The sequence below is a fragment of the Astatotilapia calliptera genome, chromosome 11 (genome assembly GCF_964374335.1).
Source record: "Astatotilapia calliptera chromosome 11, fAstCal68.1, whole genome shotgun sequence".
Taxonomy (NCBI): Eukaryota; Metazoa; Chordata; class Actinopteri; order Cichliformes; family Cichlidae; genus Astatotilapia; species Astatotilapia calliptera.
Window position 1 is genome coordinate 25,060,917 of NC_137432.1, and position 22,019 is coordinate 25,082,935.

Consider the following 22,019-nt stretch of genomic DNA (forward strand, 5'->3'; position numbering starts at 1 on the left):
AAGAAGCTCTGTAAGTCTATTCATGGCTAAGTAGAAGAACTCGTACCTCATCTAGAGCCTATTTTACTCTCATACTTCAATTTGTGTTATACTTAAAAGATACAGACGGGCTCAAGCAGCGTTGTCCAGCAAATAGTATTAATAAAATAACACACAAAAATATGCAACATAAGGTAAACATATGCGTTCTTCGGTAGCTCTGGTGGAATAAAATCTATATTGTGAGCCTCTTAGCTCTTGAACTCTTATCTGACTTCTCTCGTAAAACTACGTGATTTTTAAGACTGTTTAATGTCACTGTTTAAAATCTCCTTTGTGTACGAGTGATCTGTGCCTGTGAGTAGTAACCGCCCGCCTTTTGATTGGCCATAGTGACACAAGTCCCACCCACTTCGAGAAGACTTCGTGATTGGTGAAAGTCACTGGCGCTTTATACCACCATAACAACAGTGTCTGTGCCTGGCGTCCTAGTACCAATAGATTTCAACTCAATGACAGGAATCTTTGCTCTTTGATATTTGTCTAGCAGGTTTCTCATAAAGAGAGGCCCTCTTACGTGTTTAAAGAAAGCTAAATTGACATCTGATCTTTCATAAAAAGCAGCTTAAAGTTGTCTGTAGAGTTATTACTGAGTCCCATAACTAGTTTCTCTTTCACTTTAATTTCATTTCGGATTACACTTATTTACGCTCAAACAGCGTTGTCCAGCAAAAAATATCGATAAAATAACACGCTTCACTGAAAACTTAAAGTGAACATGCGTATTCTTCAGTAGCCCTGCAGGAATAAAATCTATAGCTAATGTGAGCCTAACTCTTATCTGACTGCTCTCGTAAAACTACGTGATCTGTTTAATGTCACTGTTTAATGTTGTAGGCCAGTGTTAAAGAGGCTTCAAAAACCAAAAAGAATTCCTCTGAAAATGATCAGGTCCAAGGTCCTGAAGCAACTATTCTAGTTACATTTTAGTGTGAGACTAAAATTACAGTAGTAATGAAATTACAACTCTTATAAAAGGTTATAAAAATGAGACAAGACACAGAAATAGTCTCTAAACCATTTTAAATTTATTTTGTTTCCTTACAGCTTTCCACTCCTGTCCCTTTTCTTTGGGACAAAATATAACCAAGTAAAAAAAATAAAATAAAAATAATAATAAAGGAGAAGAAGGGAATGACATCTTCACACAAATATTTTGAATGAAAAAGGGGAAGAGGACTAAGTGTTGAGAGCTGGGGATGAAGAACTGGACCATCTGAATGGACTCGAACTCTAAACCGCTCGCATTGGCCTTGGCGTTGATTATGCTGATAAACACTGGCTTCGGGGAGCCTTTGCCCACAATGAAACCATCAATGTCCTTCTGGCCAGCAAGTTGAAAATCACTTTTGTGTACAAGTGATCTGTGCCTGTCGTTTGATTGGCCATAGTGATACAAGTCCCACCCCCTGCGTGACTACTTCTTGATTGGTGGAAGTCAGTGGCGCTTTATACCACCATAACAACAGTGTCTGTGCCTGGTGTTGTAGTGATTACAATGGGTAGGTTGAGAACAGGATTCTTAGCTCTTAGAAAGTTGTCTAGAAGGTTTCTCATAAAGAGAAGCCCCCCCCCCCCCCCTTCTCTGTGTAAAGCAAAGCTGTTCCTGTATGTCCTCCCTCTTTACATCCGTGAATCTTCTTTGTGGTCTTTTTCTTTTCTGGCTGCTTGGCAGCTTTAAAATCTTAATTAAACTTATATCAAGAAAATCGAATCAAGAAACAGGAAAACTGTTACACAATAATATGATTTTGTCACTGTGTCAGTTAGTGATGGCCAAATGAAGCTTTCCGAAGCACTGGAGCTTGTATTGAAAAACGGTTCATTACTCGAAGCTTTTCAACACAGTCCTCTCCGGTGACATCTGGTGGTGAAAATTTTGAAGAGCAGCTTGAATCTGCAAAATAAAACGGACTGCTCAATTATCAGTGCTCACTCAAGAGTGGAGTTCTCTCTGATATTGGGCCACCGTTCCGTTGCTTTGAACATGTAATTGGTTTTGTTTTCTCGATTGGGGGGGCTGAAAAAAATGTAATGCGTATTTGCGTAATACATTTTGATCAATAAACTTTCCCTATTTAAACATGCACTATGGTGTGGCCTTTCTTTGCTCATAACTCCTTGATGTTGGTAAATACAATAAGTGAGCAATATATATAATATACATATGAGAATGCACAGCACATTATGGAGTATGCCCCTGCTGTGAAGTCCTGCCTCCATCTACTTGTCGTTTAATCACTGGACAGCTGGACAGGTTCATACAAAATATTAGATTAGGCCAATTGTCCTATACATATTTTTGACTTAGGGGTGGGATTGATTGTGAACTGGAAAGGGAAAATGCTTAGGAAGCTGAGTACGGCTGCATCGTCACTGATTTGTAGAATCATTTTGATTCGATACAGGATCCGATTCAATTTGATTGGAATCTGGAAAGTTTTGCCTCAGTCAGAAATATTACAATTCTGGTCATGTATCAGTATATATCCATAATTTCGTATCTATTAAAAGAAAGCTGACACATGTGAGACTTAATTAGAGATGTAAACAGAGAGTTATGAAACCTGCAGCTGCAGAAGCCAGCGAAAAAAAAAGAGGCAAACACAGCGCGGACCCGACGACGCACCAAAATCTGATTCTGACGTGTCGGGTCCGCGCTCTGTGTTTACGTTTGTATGCAGAATCCGTAAACCTGCTCCCAGTTACTGTTTTAGCTGTATGGTGTTTGACGACATGTTGTGAGGTTTAACCTGAGATGCTGGCGTTTCAGGCATAATAACGTTAATTTACAAATCGACACGGGATTTTAATGAATCAATATCACTTTATTCAATTTAGCATGGATTGTAATCAGAAAAGCGATAATCAAAACCCACCCCTAATCAAGAACTTGCAAAGTAAAAACATGATCAATGTAAGGTAGCCCTTTTGTTATTTACATTTAAAAAGAGGATTAGTGTTACTGTGCGCTGGCTGAGTCTGTTTCTTTTCTTAGAAATAGTTTCTCCTGCCCTGGAGAAAATCCACTTGCATGGAACAGAAGAGGCTGTGGAGTGCAGGAACTACACTGCAAGTTGGTAGATATGCAGGTATTCCTGGGTCCTGCAGACTATCACCTAAAAACAATAAACAAAATGATTTTCTAAACTGTGTAGCAATGTAATGTACGTATAGTGTCAAATACATTTTTGTAGTCTTCATTAGCTTTAATTCACATGGAAGTGTTCCTAAAGTCATATGCTGTAATGATATTTACATTATGAAAACATGATTTTGGACATTTCAAGTTTTTCACTTCGGCAGATAAAATGAATTGAGCAAAATCAACTCAAAATATTCCCACACGCCAGAACGTCCTCTCTTCCTCGCTGGCTCCATATCTGTCAGTGGAATGATAACCTCGTCGCTATCTGTCACCATCAACACACTCCACGAATCCCGTGGATGATTCACTTCCTTATATCCGTTTGAATCAGGTACCGAAGCAGTTACGTGCGTAATGAAGCTTCGGACGTCACTGGTCACGTGACTTTTGCCAAACGAAGCAAGCCTCGACACAGTGCTTCTGAACCAGTGTGTTGTTTTTTTCGACACACGCTCCGGAGCGTCAGCTTCAAGCGGGCCATCACTAGTGTCAGTATAGTGTTGGCATCCTAACCTTTAACTGCCCCCTTCTTCTTCTTCTTCTTGGTTTATGTGCACCACCACCACCACTTACTGCACTGGAGTGCCATATGGCCATATGTTTGGAACACCGTGTCTCCAAGAAGACCTTCCAAAGTAAAAGCAATCTTCAGTTCCTTAATAATTCCCTTTCCTACCGATGAATCCACATTTACTTATAAAAAGTGTTATTTTATTAATATTTTTGTTAACCAACACGGTTTGAGCGAGGTCTGTATTCCAAAGTGCAACAAGCCTGACACTGTAGCAATACATTTTGCATATTCAGGTTCACTGCAGTGCATGCAGTAGTCTGATTTCCTGTTCACCGATAAACTGCACTCATTTCCTTCCACACCTACATGTTTTGTACACTGTAAAATCTTTGCAAACTGTGCTATAGTTCCCATTTAACATCTAATCTGCATGTTTACCTTATCTAACACTCATGAGTGCTGATAAACTATGATTAGCCTTATTCCTTTTGTTGCATTTCACATGTACAAGTCATTGGATTATATGATAAACACCTAAGGAGATATATATGAGTGTGTGTGTATATATGTGTATATATATATATATATATAGATATATATAGATATATATAGATATATATATATATATATATATATATATATATATATATAAAAAAAAACACCCAGCACGCCCCTGCGGGCGGTTTATCCTTCAAGCTCGGGTCCTCTACCAGAGGCCTGGGAGCTTGAGGGTCCTGCGCAGTATCTTAGCTGTTCCCAGGACTGCGCTCTTCTGGACAGAGATCTCCGATGTTATTCCCGGGATCTGCTGGAGCCACTCGCCTAGCTTGGGAGTCACGGCACCTAGTGCTCCGATTACCACGGGGACCACCGTTACCTTCACCCTCCACATCCTCTCGAGCTCTTCTCTGAGCCCTTGGTATTTCTCCAGCTTCTCGTGTTCCTTCTTCCTGATATTGCTGTCATTCGGAACCGCTACATCGATCACTACGGCCGTCTTCTTCTGTTTGTCTACCACCACTATGTCCGGTTGGTTAGCCACCACCATTTTGTCCGTCTGTATCTGGAAGTCCCACAGGATCTTAGCTCGGTCATTCTCCACCACCCTTGGGGGCATCTCCCATTTTGACCTCGGGACTTCTAGGTTATACTCGGCACAGATGTTCCTGTACACTATGCCGGCCACTTGGTTATGGCGTTCCATGTATGCCTTGCCTGCTAGCATCTTGCACCCTGCTGTTATGTGCTGGATTGTCTCTGGGGCATCTTTACACAGCCTGCACCTGGGGTCTTGCCTGGTGTGATAGACCCCAGCCTCTATGGATCTTGTACTCAGAGCTTGTTCTTGTGCTGCCATGATTAGTGCCTCTGTGCTGTCTTTCAGTCCAGCTTTGTCCAGCCACTGGTAGGATTTCTGGATATCAGCCACCTCCTCTATCTGCCGGTGGTACATACCGTGCAGGGGCCTGTCCTTCCATGATGGTTCCTCGTCTCCCTCCTCTTTCTTGGGTTTCTGCTGCCTGAGGTATTCACTGAGCACTCGGTCAGTTGGGGCCATGTTCCCAATGTATTCTTGGATGTTCCTTGTCTCATCCTGGACTGTGGTGCTGACACTCACCAGTCCCCGGCCCCCTTCCTTCCGCTTAGCGTACAGCCTCAGGGTGCTGGACTTGGGGTGAAACCCTCCATGCATGGTAAGGAGCTTTCTTGTCTTTATGTCAGTGGCTTCTATCTCCTCCTTTGGCCAGCCTATCACCCCAGCAGGGTGCCTGATCACGGGCAGGGCGTACGTGTTGATGGCCCGGATCTTGTTCTTACCATTCAGCTGACTCCTCAGGACTTGCCTGACCCTCTGCAGGTACTTGGTGGTTGCAGCCTTTCTAGCGGCCTCTTCATGGTTCCCATTTGCCTGCGGGATCCCCAGGTACTTGTAACTGTCCTCTATGTCTGCAATGTTGCCTTCTGGTAGTTCAATCCCCTCAGTTCTGACTACCTTCCCTCTCTTTGTTACCATCCGACTACACTTCTCCAGTCCGAACGACATTCCAATGTCATTGCTGTATAGCCTGGTAGTGTGGATCAGTGAATCGATGTCTCGTTCACTCTTGGCATACAGCTTGATGTCATCCATGTACAGGAGGTGGCTGACAACTGCTCCGTTCCGTAGTCGGTATCCGTAGCCAGTCTTGTTAATGATCTCACTGAGGGGGTTCAGGCCTATGCAGAACAGCAGTGGGGACAGAGCATCTCCTTGGTAGATCCCGCACTTGATGGTGACTTGTGCTATGGGCTTGGAGTTGGCCTCTAGTGTTGTACGCCACATCCCCATTGAGTTCCTGATGAAGGCTCTTAGGGTCCCATTGATCTTGTACAATTCTAGGCATTCCAGTATCCAGCTGTGGGGCATTGAGTCATAGGCCTTCTTGTAATCAATCCAGGCAGTGCACAGGTTGGTCAGTCTGGTCTTGCAGTCTCGGCTGACTGTTCTGTCTACCAGTAGCTGGTGTTTTGCGCCTCTGGTATTCTTGCCAATTCCTTTCTGTGTCCCGCTCATGTATTGACCCATGTGCCTGTTCATCTTAGCCGATATGATGCCTGACAGGAGCTTCCATGTAGTACTGAGGCAGGTTATTGGTCGGTAGTTGGAGGGGACCGGTCCCTTCTTGGGGTCCTTGGGGATCAGGACCGTCCGGCCTTCAGTTAGCCATTCCGGGTGTCTCTCGTTAACTAGCAGCTGGTTCATTTGTGCTGCCAGACGCTCGTGGAGTGCAGTCAGCTTCTTCAGCCAGTAGGCGTGAACCATGTCGGGCCCTGGTGCTGTCCAACTCTTCATACTGGAGACCCTTTCTTGGATATCTGCCACTATGATGGTTACTGGACCCTGTTCAGGGAGGTCGCTGTGGTCTGCCCTCAGATCCACTAGCCACTGAGCATTGCCGTTATGGGTTGCATCCTTCTCCCATATGCTCTTCCAGTATTGCTCCGTCTCCAGCCTTGGTGGTGCTGTTCTCTTATTATTGTTCCCTTGCCACTGAGAGTACACCTTTGCTGGTTCTGTGGAGAACAGCTGGTTTATTCTCCTGCCTTCTATCTCTCTGGTGTACCTCCTCAAGCGGCTGGCCAAGGCTGTGAGTCTTTGCTTGGCAGTTTCCAAGGCCTCAGGTATGGACAGCTTGCTGTATTTCTTAGGCACCTTATTTGTCGCACCTTTCTGCAACTCCGTTAGTTGGCTAACCTCCCTCCGTGCTACTTTGATCTTGCCCTCTAGCCTCCTTCTCCATGGAGGGTACTGCCCCTTGTGGCTGTTCAACTTGTAGCCAAGCATCTCACTGATCACTGCTGCCGTATTGTAGATCAGCTTGTTAGTGTCGGTAATCGTGGTTGTAGGTATTGCCTGTAGTGCTGCATTAACATCATCTAGCAGACCTTCTGAGGGTACTTCACGTAATCTTGGTAACCGGCTACGGGGGATCCAGGTTTCAAGCTTGGCCATGATCCCATTTTTCAGGTCAGTTCCTCTCGCACTCAACGATCCTTCTCCACATATATATATATATATATATATATATATACACACATATATGTGTATATATATATATATATATATATATATATATATATATATATATACACACATATATGTATATATATATATGTGTGTATATATGTATATCTCTGTAGTGTTTATTGACAATGTGACTGCTGATAAAATTAGCAGTAACACTGGTTCCTTCCTTGACTTAGCTGCTGTTTTTATATCTGAGCTTCAACTTCAAAAATAAAAAAAAGCATTCCTCTGAAAATGGTCAGGTACAAGGCAACTAGTCTGAACCAGTCTGAGACTAAAATGAATACTGTTATGAAAGGATTTAAAAATGAGACAAGACACTGAAATAGTATTTAAATCATTTATATTTATTATGTTTCCTTACAGCTTTCCACCCCTATCCCATGTCTTTGTGACAAAATATATAATCAAATAAAAAATGTTTTTAAATAATAAAGGAAAAGGAGGGAATGTCATCATCACAAATACTTTAAATGAAAAAGGGAAAGAGGACTAAGTGCTGAGAGAGAGGGATGCAGAACTGAACCGTCTGAATGGAGTTGGACTCTAATCCAATCACACTGCAGTTGTCCACATTTTATGCCTTAGCGTTGATGATGTCAATGAACTCTGGCTTCAGGGAGCCTTTGCCCACAATGAAACCATCAATGTCCTTCTGGGCGGCAAGTTCTCTGCAGGTATCACCTCTCACTGAACCTGAGAAGAAGAAGCGATGTGTGAGAAGAGATCAACGTGGGACTCAAAGCAAAACAGCTACCCAGCACAGCACTGACCTCCGTAGATGATCCTTACAGAGTTGGCTACCGCCTCAGACACGTTGTTCTTCAGCCACTCCCTCACTTTGGCATGAATCTGCTGCACCTGATATATCACACAGGAGACATTATGTTAGAAACGGTAAACACAATATGTTAAATATTCAGTGATTTGTAATATTTACGTGTTGAGGAGAGGCAGCGTTCCCAGTGCCAATGGCCCACCCAGCCTCATAGGCCAGCACGACCTTGTTCCAGTCCTTTACGTTGTCTGTTAAAGAGACATGCGATCTTTATATTATTGTAGGGTCTTGACATTACAGTATAAAGTGCCTTTAGGCAACCGTTGTTGTGATTTGGTGGCAATAAAAATACATTTTATTTTGAATTTTATTGTGAACCAAATTGATAAAACTTGCCTATAACAATTCAACATTCCAGCTCTCATGTGCACATAAAAACCCAGTGACAGTGTGAGGAGCTGCATACCTGCGATGGCTTTCATCTGAGCAAAGATGACCTGATCTGTGATGCCTTTCTCCTTCTCTTCCCGCGTCTCTCCGATGCAGACGATCACACCGAGATCGTTCTCCTGAGCGTGAGCTACCTTCTGGCCAATGAACTAACAGCACAGGAGGCAATGAAACATGTTTTGTGTGTTTTACTTGTTTTGAGGAATTCAGTTCTTTACATTTGCAGGTGAAAAACTAAATGAACAGGATAAATTTATCTGTAGTTACCTCATTACTCTCTCCAAAGATGTGGCGCCTTGTAGAGTGTCCCAGGACCACCCAGTCCATACCACAGTCCTTGATCATTGCAGGGCTGGAAGACCAGAAGCATTCCCATGAAGATAAACTGATTATTTTCTTTTTTTCATTGATAAACAGTATTATGACCCAGTCATTAGTTGTATTTGACTGTGATGGATGGTTGTCCTAACTGTGTGAGGATAGTGATTTTCACAAGGTTGAGTTTCAAGGATAAGAGATTGAGCAAAACATGATAAAGTCCCACTTGGAAGTGGATTTGAACATGTTAGCCGTCACCATCGTGGTCATATATAAATGCATACAGTGTTGAATTGTGAGTCACAAGGTATTTAAGTCCTAACCCATACCTTGGTTGGCTGTAGGTAGAGCAGGTCATCTACTAATTGAAAGGTTGGTGTTTCAATCTGCTAATACCCCTGATATTAAGCCCAAGTTTCTCTCTGATGAATCAGAATGTGTGTGAATGTTCGATAGAAAGCACTCGCATAGAAAAAGTGCTGCATGAGTGGGTGAATAAAGTGCTTTTAGTGCTCAGGTAGCGTAGAAGAGCACTATATAAGAACCAGTTTATTTACCGTTATTATATTTGTGTAAATGGAGCTAAAATGTATAAAAGGAAACATCATGCTGTGATGCTCTGCTTTTCCTAAGATCCAGAATTTGGATACAGACTTTTAGCACCCATAGCTAGCACCATGATACCAAATAACCCTTAAGCAGAATAAAGTGCACTGTGTACCTGATCTCTCCAGTGAAGCCACCACTGGGAACTATGTAGCAGTTCTGAGCAGCCACGCTGAACTTGGGATCCAGTTTGGACCTTGTTAGTTCCAGATAGATGGCTGGAGCAGCACACACCACCTCTATTTAAAGAGAGAGAGAGAGAAAACACAATACTTAGGTTACAGATATGTAGTCCATTTATTTATCAGGGCACAAACACAGTAAATATTAAAACTAAATATTACAATATTTACGACCGTGAACTAGCTGGAGTTTGACACTTCCTTTTGGTTCTTCAGAGAAACAGTGGTCATTAGTAATGTGGTTGTGATGGCTCAACATAAAGCTGCATCTCTTGACATCTGATTAGGAAAAGGCAGCCGAAGAAAAACTAAACTAAACTACGTCACTCTTGACGTTGGTCTGCAATAACTGTTTGTGTGCAGTTCGTCCCACAGTGTTGCTAAACGACCAGCTGCTGTATTTCACAGGGAGAGAAAAGAGAGAGAGCTAACTTCACTCAGAGATGGAGAAAGATTTAGGAAGACGGATGAATAGGAGAGGAAGAAGGTAAGGATTGTTCAGTTGCACTTGATAAAGTGCAGAATTAAAGCTTTCATGCGATGTCGTAATTTTAATCACATAGTTGATATTCCTGCAAAACAAACTAAGCTATGCTCACTCTGTTATTCAAATGTTGCATGAAAATGCTGGGTAGTTTGTATGCTTACATCTTGTTGAATTCAGTTGTGTAAATCCACAAAGACCTGTAGGTCAGCTGATCACTGCGTGCATACTAAGAAAATCTACTGAATCTACTTGAGTACATTTCAGAGCCTGTACCTTTTCACTTTTACTTGACTAAAAAAGTTGCTTCTGTACTTCAACTTTTATTGGAGTATTTTTTAACATGGTATACTGCTTCAGTTAAATCATTTAAGTCTTTAAATACTGACCAGTCAGTATATACCATGCATCCCTGTGACATGGAAGTGCCTTCTCCATACCAGACCTTGACTTCTCTTCTTATCAGTTTCCCTCCATTAGTATAGGCTTGTACACAGTGAAGAGGGACTGAAGCCTGTGCATTTGCTTTGGGATGTATTGTTGTTTTTTAATGGCTTATAACATTGGAATATAATGAAAGTGCTTTTATAAGTAAAGTGGGAATTGTTATGTTAAGCATTTGACCTATAGACCCATTTGTGTTGACCTATGTATACAGGTTAAGTTTTATTTTGGCAGTGAAACATGTTTTTATGTCATATATGTCAAGTAATTGCTTCTTACTGCAACACTGGCATAATAGCCATTATTTCTGACCCTATGGTTGACCTTGATCATAAACCTGTCAACAAGGGCATGAATAATGAATATGGATGATAATGTCTGGGAAGATTTTTTTCACGCGCTACTGTCATATCTTAGATTTCATTCAAGTCAGTTAATAGTCAAATTTAAGTGAGTTTGTGAGTGTGAGAAGTTTCAGTAAAGGCTGTGATACAGGGATCCCATTTGCATTTCATTGGAGCAACTAAACACTGACGATGATCACAGACAGGTTTCAATCTCACATAGAAAAAAATCAGATATGTTATTTTAGATGTTACGTGATAACACCATAACAAAACTGTCAGCGGCTGGTTTCATACTGGATCAGGAGTCTTTGCTTTTAGATGTTTGTTTAGAAGTTTGCTGTTCCATCATTATCATTATAAATTGTTATTAGTTTCCACCTTTGATGTGGTATTATTGAAAAAGTTCATTTCTGGTCTTCGGCTTTTCACACGACAATATTAAAAGTGAGTGCTTTTCCTTTTCTGCTTTTACACAAACACTTTTTCATTTAAAGCAAAGCTTTTAAATTCAGGCTACACAAAATGTCTCGTGTAGATGACTTAGTGACATCGAACCACAGAACTGGTTTTAATAAACAGGGATTTTTTCTTATTTTTAGCACATAAACACAACTTGTTATAGGTATGTAGCAGCTAAAGTATGTATTTCTGGTTATTGTTTTGACTCACATTTGTCACTATGGGCAACTTCAACAAACAGTAATTGCTTCACCTTAATTACCTGGTCACGCCTCAGGTGGCATGGAAAGAGAGAGGATGAGTAGTCCTCAGATATTTTCTGTTGATCCTATTCTCATCACTCATGCATCACTGACTGATTGGAATGAAATGTTTGGTTTCTTTCCTGTTTGTTTGAATAAAATCATCATCCATCTAAGGAAGAATCCACTTTGTTGAATGAGTCACAGTAAAAAGCCCAACTTAGCCTCTCAGCGGCTTTTCTTAAAGGAAGTTTTCCTACAAGATGCTGCAGAAAACTGTATGTACAGATTGAAAACTTCCGAATATACACTCACTGGGAAGAGCTGGCCACAATTGTGCAAGGTGAAACAGCTGACAATGGATTGATGAAATATCGACCGTTACATGTTTGTGGAGGTGTGTTGTGCCATTGACTCAAGTTGCAGCTAATGATATTTCACAAGAATGCATAGTGAGAAACGCCCATGGACTAACGCTTAATAAATCATTTCCACGTAAAGCCTTGTAGCCTTTGATATCAATTGTTTCAAATATCTGATAAATAACCATAAGTAGTTTATCTTTGTTTCCTTGTATTGTGTTAATGATAAGATAGTACACACTTTTCTTTGAAAAAATAACCCAGTTTTAAAAGGTGAGTATATTTATAGCACAAAAACTTTTAGTGAACTCTGAAGAGCAAAACGAATGAATCAGTTGTTGGTTTCAATAACTGATTCATTCATTGTTGTTTAAAAACTTGTGGTCTGCTCATGAAAGAGCAACACCTTAACAACCAGCCTGACTTCAGTGTACTTTGCGTTTCCTCAGCAGACAGCTGCTGGCTGGACTGATGAAAAATTCTCCAGAGCTTTCCTCATCTTTCCTCACATTTTTAATGAGGTTTAAAATGACCTCAAAGTACTCCTGAACTTTTGCAGATGCTCCTGGCATTAAATGTGTCTGTGATTTTTTTCCCCGTTGAACTAAAGAGTAATTTTGACCATGGAGTTGTGACATGAATACAAGGAGAAAAGCTTAAATTAACTGAAAATAGTGCAACAAGTGTCTAAATGGTGAACCTTCAAATGGAGAAATAATATCAGAAGACAAATACGTTTTCTGTGATTTTCATTTAAAAATGAAATAAAGGGTTGAATGGAAAAAAAAAAAGAAAAAAAAAGAAGACACATACCGACATTGGGGTCCAGCTTTGCAGTGTTCAGGGTCTGGATGAGCTCCCCGATGCTTTTCTTGCTGCCGTTCATCTTCCAGTTTCCACAAACAAAGAATTTTCTGGTCATGTTTGCAGGTCTTTGTGGATTTTTTTCTGAGGATTAAAACACTACAAAGCCAACAGGGGTCCTTCTCTTCTAGGGTAAGAGAGCAGCTCGGGGTATTTATTAATGCGAGAGATTTAACCCCTCCTCTTTCTCAGTGCCATTGGTTCATCCTGGCATGCCCATAAATGTAGTTGTACCTTATTTAGAGGAAGAGATGAGTTGTGTTATGATGTGTCGTGTGGTAAATGGTCTTTTATAGCAAATGAGAGAGCATTTTCCATTTATTTTCACTTTTATTTCTAATAAATTCAGAGTTTCATTGTGAGACGGCATACGAATGGGTACCATGAGAGGAAGTGTGGCACTCTTTGAGGAAGTCAGGAGAGGTGAGGCAAGAGTGACAGATGACTTCAAGGTGAGGGTGGGCTTACATCACTGACCTTGCTCTGAGCCCCTTCTTGTTCGCACTGTTAATGGGTTGGTTGACACATGAGGTCAGGCAGGAGTGTCTGTGGACTGGCACATGTTCAATAATTGGTCAACAACCGTCTGAAGGGACAACTCCCTCTAGGTCTTGATGCATGCTGAATCATCCAGGTAAGGAAATCCCAAAGAGCTGATTCTGTTCACCTGGATTTAGTGTTTTCATAACATAACATAACATTTGCATAACGACTAAAACCAACATGACTAATATTGGGCCGAGAGGTCATGGTTAGTCAACCTCGCTGAAAACACTACGTTTAGATGAACAGAATAAACTTTTTGGGAACTTGAGTTTAAATACCTGGGAATCTCCAGCATTTGGTTTTAGAATTGAAGAAGCTTCTCGAATGCTAGGTGAAACATCTTCAAGACACTTAAAGAAGTCCACTCGGTTTTCTTTCCAAGCTCCTTAGATTCCCACGACCTGGATGACTGAGAACCTACACACACAAATTCTTTTTTATTGTTTTCTTCATCTTTCTTGATGATAATCCTCTTTGTTTTCTTTCAGCTGCTTTTTTTAGGGGTCACCAAAGTGAATCATCTGCCTCCATCTCTCCCTGCCTCCATCATCCTCTTCTGCCTGACCAACCCTCCTTCACTACTTCCATGGATCTTCTCCGTGGTCTTATTCTTTTTCTCCTGCACAGCAGCTCAGCGTCCAGTGTCCAATAAGATTGTCATCCAGCAGCTTTTGTCTTATTAATATGTTTCAGCCACTGAAAACCATACAAACACATCTACATGACATAATGCACATATTTGCACATATTCAACTCTGTATATTTTATATATTTTATTATTATTATTATTATTATTTTATTTTATTTTTTTACTATTTAATTTGTAAAAATGTGTGTATACACACACACACACACACGTAGGAAAATATTTAGTATACACATCCAGAAATGCATACACTATTATATATTGTACATATATTTATTAGTTTCAGATTAGCCATTCTTGTATTTTGCTCGTTTGTGTTGTTGTGTTTGCACATCTCTGTTGCTTGTGGGGCTCGCACACAAGAATTTCACTCGCATGTGCTGTGCCAGTGTGCCTGCACATGTGATGTGACAATAAAAAGTGATTTGATTTGATTTGTGATTTGATTTAATGCTCTGACTTTTCTTTAAAAGTTACATAGATTATATCAGTGCTTTGTCATGAAATGAGTGAATCTGTGCATTTGGTAGAGCTGGGCGACATGACCTCAGATCACTTTGATGATTAGTTGAACATTTTAACTTGATCGTTAATGGGGGTTTTTTTTCTTGCCCTTCTTACCCTGGTTTCAGAGTATTAGGACCATGTTAAAAAAGAAACATTGAAGTGTTTCATTCATTTTGAGAATAAAGTGTTGAGAAAAGGGTGAACTGTCTCAGTCCTCGGGGGTTTCTCGGTATGTGTTTCTCTGTACATTCTTGTAAAATACCATTAGCTGCAACCTCATTTTTTTATACAACACACCTCCATTTTTACTACACAGTAATGTAACCATCAACATTGCATCCATTCACTGCCAGCAATTTCACGTTGCACCATTGCAGCCAACTCTTCTGGGATTGAGTGTGTTTTTTCTTTCTTTCTTAATAGATCCTTCACAGGCCTCGTATTTCTCACACAGCAGTTTATGTACAGAAAGAGAAAAATGAATCCCTTGGTACTAAAAACGATTCTGAAGCAAAATGTCTCAGACTCATCTACACAAGGTATTTTGTAGAGGGTGCAGCAGGTCGTGCACTAATTGGCAGTAGTTATTTCAACGTTATAGTCAAAATGAGAAATAAAAAACAATTTTTATCACTCAGCTGTTAAAGGCTAACGAGGCATTGTTGTTACCCTGCCAGGCAGGCGGGCAGACAGCATGGACACCAAAGTTCGTGACTTCAATAACTTGAGAATGAGGTGATTTTCAAACTGAAACCAAATCTCGGATGAGTTTGACCCCTGACCTTGGTCAAATTTTCTGAAAATCTTGTGAATACAGTAAATTGAGAAAGATTTCAGCTAGGATTTTCTAATTCATATCATAAGTGCATTTACTAAAAGTACTGGAAGAATTTGAATCTCAGTCACCTAAACCTCAAGATCAAGGTAAGAGATCAGGTTTTCTGAAAATCTCTTGAACATGATAACTTGAGAGATGTGGAACTTCAAATTCATACTGTAGGTACATTTACTAAAAAACCTCAAACAAATCTGATGCCAGTGACTTTGACCTCAAAGTCTGATTTTTGGGGGAAAAAAGTCAGAAATGTTGAAAAGATCAACTTCATTAGTTCAAGGGCGTCTCTCAGTATGCATTCTTGTGTTTTCTTGTGAAATATCATCAGTTGCAACCTGTTCTTCTGAAACAACACATCTCCTTTTTGCACAAATGTGCAACCAGTGATATTGCATCTGTCACCTTGCACAATTATGGTAAATTGTCCAAGTTTGTGTGTGTTCTTAATTTTTTCTTTCTTCTGAGCAGACACAATCATTTCAAAGTCCTCATATTTATCACCCACCATGTTTATGTGCTGAAAGTGGTTCAGCTTTAATTCAAGGCATTTAACAAAAATTTTTTAAAGGCTCACATGTAATCGGACAAATTATCGCTATCATCAGCAAAAAGCAAAGTTGGGTTTCCTCCTTTAAGATGCTCTGCCAGGCTGTTTTTTGTGGATCCAGTTTTGTCTTCAGCACTCTCTGCTGAGTTAAGTTCAGGTGATTCATTTGATTGCTGCAGAATAATCCTCTGCCCTTCAGAAATCACTGAGTTGCTTTGTGTGTTTTGCATCATTGTCTGTGCTTGAAGTCTGTATTGTGAAGCCTTACCTGCTGCACGTGCATGAAGGTGAGCTAAAAATAATTTTTCATTGTTTTCTTCATTTTGTTTCAGCTGCTTCCTTTAGATGTCGACACAACAAATCATCCAACTCTATCTCACCCTATCCCTCTGTCCCACCAGACATCTGCATGTACGTACACGTAGAGCTTTGGATTGAGGATTTTAACTTTGTTAAATTTTAATCATACATTTTTCTGGTTTTCACCCATCAAAGTTCATTGAAGAGTTTGTCTTTTAAAATCATTGATGAAAACACATTTTAGTTTTTCGAAATTTGACAATCACCTGAAAATCTTAGTATCTTAGTATTCGTTCTTATGTATTCTTGTGAAATATCATCAGTTGCAACCTGATTTTTCTGATACAGCATACCTCCACTGTAATGTGCACATGTGTAATAATCGACATTGCATCTGTTCATTGCCAACTTTGCACAACTGTGGCCTTTTCTTCCCAGTTTGTTGGGGTTTTTTTGACCTCCTGAACAGACAGAAGTTCTCATACATATAAAACTATGTTTATGTGCAGGAAGAGAAAAAAAAATCCCTCGCCACCAAAACCAATTCTGAAGTCCCATGACACTGACTCATCTATACAAATGTTTTGTGGAGGGTGGGGCAGCTGTGTACTAATTGGCAGTAATCTAACTTGAAACAACAACTTTAATCTTAACATTTCCAATTTTTCTCAACATATTGGATCCTGGTTGATGTTATTTGGACTCAACATCCAAAAATTAATTTAGACTTTATTCTCAAATCAACAAAAAACCCCAACTTCATTCTTTAGGTTTAGGTTAGGAAAAGCATCCGGTTTAAAACTCAAATCAAACATCTGCAGCTTGTGGAAAGAAATCTGCTGATACTAGCCATCCTTCGGTGATTATTATACTCCAAGTGTTGAAACAGATTGCTGGTATTCCCTTTGCTTATTGAAACCATTTGTATACAACTTCTTTCTGTTTGATGACAATATGAAAACACACATGCCAGCAATGAAGCCAGTTAAATATAAAAGTAATGAACAAACTCCTGATGCTATAATATGGAACTCTTTTTAACTCTTGCCTATAATTAACAAAATTATACATGAATATTACCTACTACTCTAAGATAAGGATAAGCAGAAGTGAAGGGATGGATGGATGGATATTATATTTTATGTGAAAAGGGACCGTGTACGATATTAACATAAATGTAGCCATTCAATGCATTGTACCAGAGTTGGCTTAAGCTAATTTGCATCTGTAGTCCCTTGGCAGGTCATGAAATAATATATCTCTTATATAAAAGACAAAAGATGTTTCGGTAATTGCATGGTGGAAATGATTTTTTGTTCCATGTGTTCTTGTGACATTGTTTTGCAATGATTTCCAGTTAGTATCATGTAGTGCTGTGTGACAGTCAGGTTGCTGACCCAAATGCAGAACTCAGGATGCAGAAGTGCAACGAAAGTAGCTTTAATGTCTGTTTAACAATTTCAAGTAATTCACTAGTAATTCACTAAAAAAAAGGCTAAGTAGGAAGAAATACACTTTTAGGGACTGAGACATAAAGGCCAACAGTGGACACTCGGTAGTACTGCAGGATGAGTGTTGTTTGTTTCACCTGTCTTGAGCCAAGATCATCCATGGAGGAAAAATGGAGCTATAAAGAAAAAGTACGAATTTTGGGGTCTTGTGATCCCGGCAGCTTTATTTAAATCCCTGAAAGTGATTACGTCTTTCCCAGAGCTCCTGTTCAGTGGCATATCTACATGTGTCCTCTAGAGAATCCCTCAACGTATACTGCTGCCAGGATGAAACCTTTAAAAGTATGGACAGTATGGACAATAATACCACCGTGTGGGAGGTTCGTCATGAAAGCAAAGATGAGTGCAACATAGCAAGCGTAAGCAAACTACCAAGTATAAATCTTCTGTTTTCTCAACCTGTAAGTTTACAGCGTAGGCCCAGAAAAGTTCCTATACTGTTAATTTGTCACATTATTGTTGTGTCATAGTAGTAGCTGACAGAGTTTTTTTTTTTACGATGTCAGGTAAATCATCCCTACAGTTTAAATGAGCTGCCACTGACAGCATTGCTATGGAGAAGCAGGGATTGGTAGCAACTGGTTTGTAAGGCAGGGTTAGGAGAGGTGTGCTCACATGTTGGTGCCATACTCTACACATTTTCTGGCAGTTGTAAATAAATGTAGATTCGTGCATCCAATAGAACGGCAACTATCTGGCATTTTGGTTAAGTATAACTCGAAGATGTTGAAATGATGGCTGGATGGCAAAGGACTGCAGTACTGTTTTTGACCTCCGAGAAGGCGTGTCCCAGTAGCTTAGATGTCACGTGAAAACTATGGATAAGCTGGGCCCTGGCCACCTTCACCCTACTGGGACCGATGCAGCGTGCTTAGCCATCTCCACTATTACCAACTTGGGCCATGGAGGGAGCTAGAAGATCAAACTAGTCAACTGCAAAGGAACAGCCTCCAGACTGTTGCTTCGAGCGGTCTTTGAAGAGGTTAGTTTAGGGAAGCTAACCAGTCTCTAGCACAGCTATTTTGGAAGGAGTTTCACTCTGAGGGACACAGTGAGCCATTTCAGTTTGAGGCACATAATGAGGAGTTTCACTTTGAGGCACATAAGGAGCAGATTCAGATTCACATTGTGAAGAAGTTGAGACTGTGGTACACTATGAGCAGGTTCAGAGTGAGGCACTAAATAAGCCTCACTTTATGTTAAAAGAGCAACAAAACAACTCTGATTTCACAAGTTAAAAACAAGGATCAGTGTCTGAATCGGCAAGTTGGAAAACACAAAATTCAAATTCATTTGGGCCAACTTGGCAACATGAAACACAGTCTCTGACTTCATAGCAGGCTCATCAACATGAAACACACTCTGTCTGGCTCGGAAACAAAAAATCCAGCCTTCATTTTTTCCAGGCTTATATAAATAAAACATGGATTTCAAACTGGCCTGGAACAAAAGGTTCAGTCTTACTCACTTATTTGGCTGTAATGATTGATTTATCGATGCGTATATATTTTGTTAATGCTGAAACTTGCTTTAGCAACAATGCAATAAATGGAAAATAAATGACGTGGCAGTGCGTAAAATCTGAGCAAATGGTCCTATTTGTCCTCTCATCCACTGGTGTTAACAGCACTCTAGTCCAGTGTTGGCTGAAGCCCCCTCGTGGTACAGCTACATATCTAAGAAAATGTATTAAGTTATATAAAAAGAGACTTAAAACTATATTAGGAGGTGGTTAGCTTGTGATATTACTCATTAAGCTCAACTAAATTTACTGCTTTTGTATTAAAGTTTGGCAGGTGGGTCACATGTTCACCAACATAATTAATTAACTAATTATGTTGGTAGAGAATAAATTTTAATTAATAATGATTAAAATAATTCTGCTCAGCGTATATCGGGGGATTCTGCACAGATTCGAGTGCAGAAATCGGTTGTTTATTCATGTTTTTCTACCTGAATTTGTTCCCTCTAGGCATGCGTACAGACAAATGAGGTTCTGGTTGTCTTAGGAGCTTTAATCTACTGATTACAGCCCCAACGGATGGCTTTAAGAGATTTGTGTGAATATCTCTGGATGTATATGAAGACATATTATACTGCTGTGTATTTTACATGTATGTTTATTATTCTGACATCGGTTTTGAAAGTTACAGGATGACACCATGACAAAAGTGCCTGTGCCTAGTGTGCTAGTACCGATGGGGTCCGGGTTCATGTCAGAAATCTTTGCGCTTAGATATTTTCTAGAAGGTGTCTCATAAAGAGAAACCCCCCAATAACTGTAGAAAAACAGGGGCTTTAAAGCTGATATTACAAATTTAGATTCTAGAGTACTGCTTTCAATTTGCGTTACAGGCAAAGGTAAAACAGAAAATATCACATTTTCTGGATGAATAGCCAATCTGCCAAGCCCCACCTCCTAATAACGGCTTAGTATAGAAGCGTTGTGATTGGTGGGTAGTCAAGTCCCCTTCAAACTCATTTGTATTATACTTACATAGTTTATTTTTCATGGATTTCTAATGTTATTTATGGAGTACATTTTAATGTTGTTGTTGTTGTTGTTGTTGTTGTTTTTTAAATGACTCCAATGCTCCAATAAGCAGAATAAATATGAAGCTCGATCCAGCAAAATAAAATGTTCCCCCCAAAAAGAAAAAAAAAAACACAAAATAAGAATTGAAAGAATGAGCTCAGTAAATAGTCAAAGTAGTTTAAAATAAAGGAGTAAAGTAAAGTAAAGAAAATACAATACAACATTATATTGTTCTTTCAGTTGGCCACATCCACTTCTGCCTCCTGTATTTTTTTTGTTAGTGGTACTATACAAAAAACACACACCATAGCAGGTCTCACCACCAACACGTAAACTTTCCCTTTCAATCTTGCTGCTGTTACAAATCACTCCTGACATTCATCTCTGTGTTGAAAAACTGAATGAAAGGCTCCATGGTATCATGTTTTTGTCTAAATATAATTCTCTATTACAAGATACACTCATCTGTACAAGTTATCTTTTGCATGTTATGTCCTGATTGTATTCTGTGACCGTGGTGTGGAGATAACGTATTCCTATAAATTATTCCATGCTTGTTATTACTTTTTGTCAAATGCCACGTGAACATCTCCTGCACTCGGTATAGTTGTTTGACTTAAAATCTCAGAAAGACAGCTTGTTTTTGTAGATTGATTTATTTCAGATTTCCGTAACACTTGTCTGCACTTGAGACTGTTGAAATAAACAAAAAGGGGCATTTTTAATGTTTAACTAAGTAAACTCCAATATAAATTATAAGGCTAGTTAAAATGACTTTTTGATGTTCTTGTTCAGGGAACATCTCTAAATGTTGTTTCTTTATTTGGCCACATGGGGGCACACTTACACCACCGTGTATCATCTGTTTTCTACAGTCAGGGCTTTTACCCACAGAGATTTAAAAAATGGGGCTGATACTGACCTACCAAGTTGTCACCAAACGTAATATGTTAAAAAAAAAAAGAAAGAAGTTAAATAAATTCTGTTTTAATAATAAAAATATAACATTAGAGTACAGAGGCAGAGTACAGAGAGGAAGTCCTGAAGCTGGCAGCATGGTGTTCAGAAAACAACCTGGCACTGAACACTAAGAAAACCAAAGAGCTCGTTGTTGACTTCAGGAGACACAGCACCGACTTGGCCCCCTCTACATCAACGGGGAGTGTGTGGAGAGGGTCCACACTTTCCGGTTCCTTGGTGTCCTTATCTCTGCTGACATCTCCTGGACAGGAAACATCTCAGTGGTCATCAAGAAGGCCCAACAGCGGCTGCACTTCCTGAGAGTCCTCAGGAAGTACAAGCTGAACTCCAACCTGCTGCTGACCTTCTACTGCTCGTCCATTGAGAGCCTGCTAACCTACTGCATCACGGTATGGTACGGCAGCTGCACCAAAGCAGATAGAGTGAGGCTTCAGAGTGTGGCCAAGACAGCACAAAAGATCATCGGCTGCCCTCTCCCCTCCCTGATGGACATTTATTCCTCCCGCTGCCTCACCAAAGCAGCAAACATTATCAAGGACAGCTCCCACCCTGGCTTCAACATGTTCAGCCTGCTTCCCTCAGGGAAGCGCTACAGGTGCATCAGCACCAAAACCCACAGACTCAAAAACAGTTTCTTCCCCAAAGCGATAACCACCCTGAACTCACACATGCACAGATTGTGTTATCTGTGCATGTGTGAGTTCAGCCCCCACTTCCCACTTCCTCTAAGGACCACCACTGTGCAATACCAATTCTATGTGCAATAACTCAACTGTATATACAAAACACTATTTATTACATATTA

General features: G+C 40.1%; 1 protein-coding gene and 2 non-coding genes across 3 annotated transcripts; 2 read left to right on the top strand and 1 right to left on the bottom strand.

The window, feature by feature from the left end:
- Nucleotides 1-496: 496 nt before the first annotated feature.
- Nucleotides 497-552, top strand: LOC113032890 (U7 small nuclear RNA). The gene has a single exon (XR_003273962.1). It is a non-coding gene; the product is annotated as a U7 small nuclear RNA (small nuclear RNA).
- A 1,002-nt stretch (nt 553-1,554) lies between these two features.
- On the top strand, nt 1,555-1,610 carry LOC113032880 (U7 small nuclear RNA). Its single transcript, XR_003273952.1, has one exon. It is a non-coding gene; the product is annotated as a U7 small nuclear RNA (small nuclear RNA).
- Nucleotides 1,611-7,595: 5,985 nt separating this feature from the next.
- On the bottom strand, nt 7,596-12,947 carry LOC113031948 (triosephosphate isomerase B-like). The gene is made up of 7 exons (XM_026184510.2): nt 12,755-12,947; nt 9,537-9,660; nt 8,765-8,849; nt 8,514-8,646; nt 8,210-8,295; nt 8,043-8,130; nt 7,596-7,965 (listed from the first exon to the last, which is right to left on the bottom strand). The coding sequence occupies exons 1-7, from the start codon at nt 12,861-12,863 to the stop codon at nt 7,847-7,849; spliced, it is 744 nt and encodes a 247-aa protein (XP_026040295.1). The 5' UTR covers nt 12,864-12,947; the 3' UTR covers nt 7,596-7,846.
- Between the last annotated feature and the right edge of the window lie 9,072 nt (nt 12,948-22,019).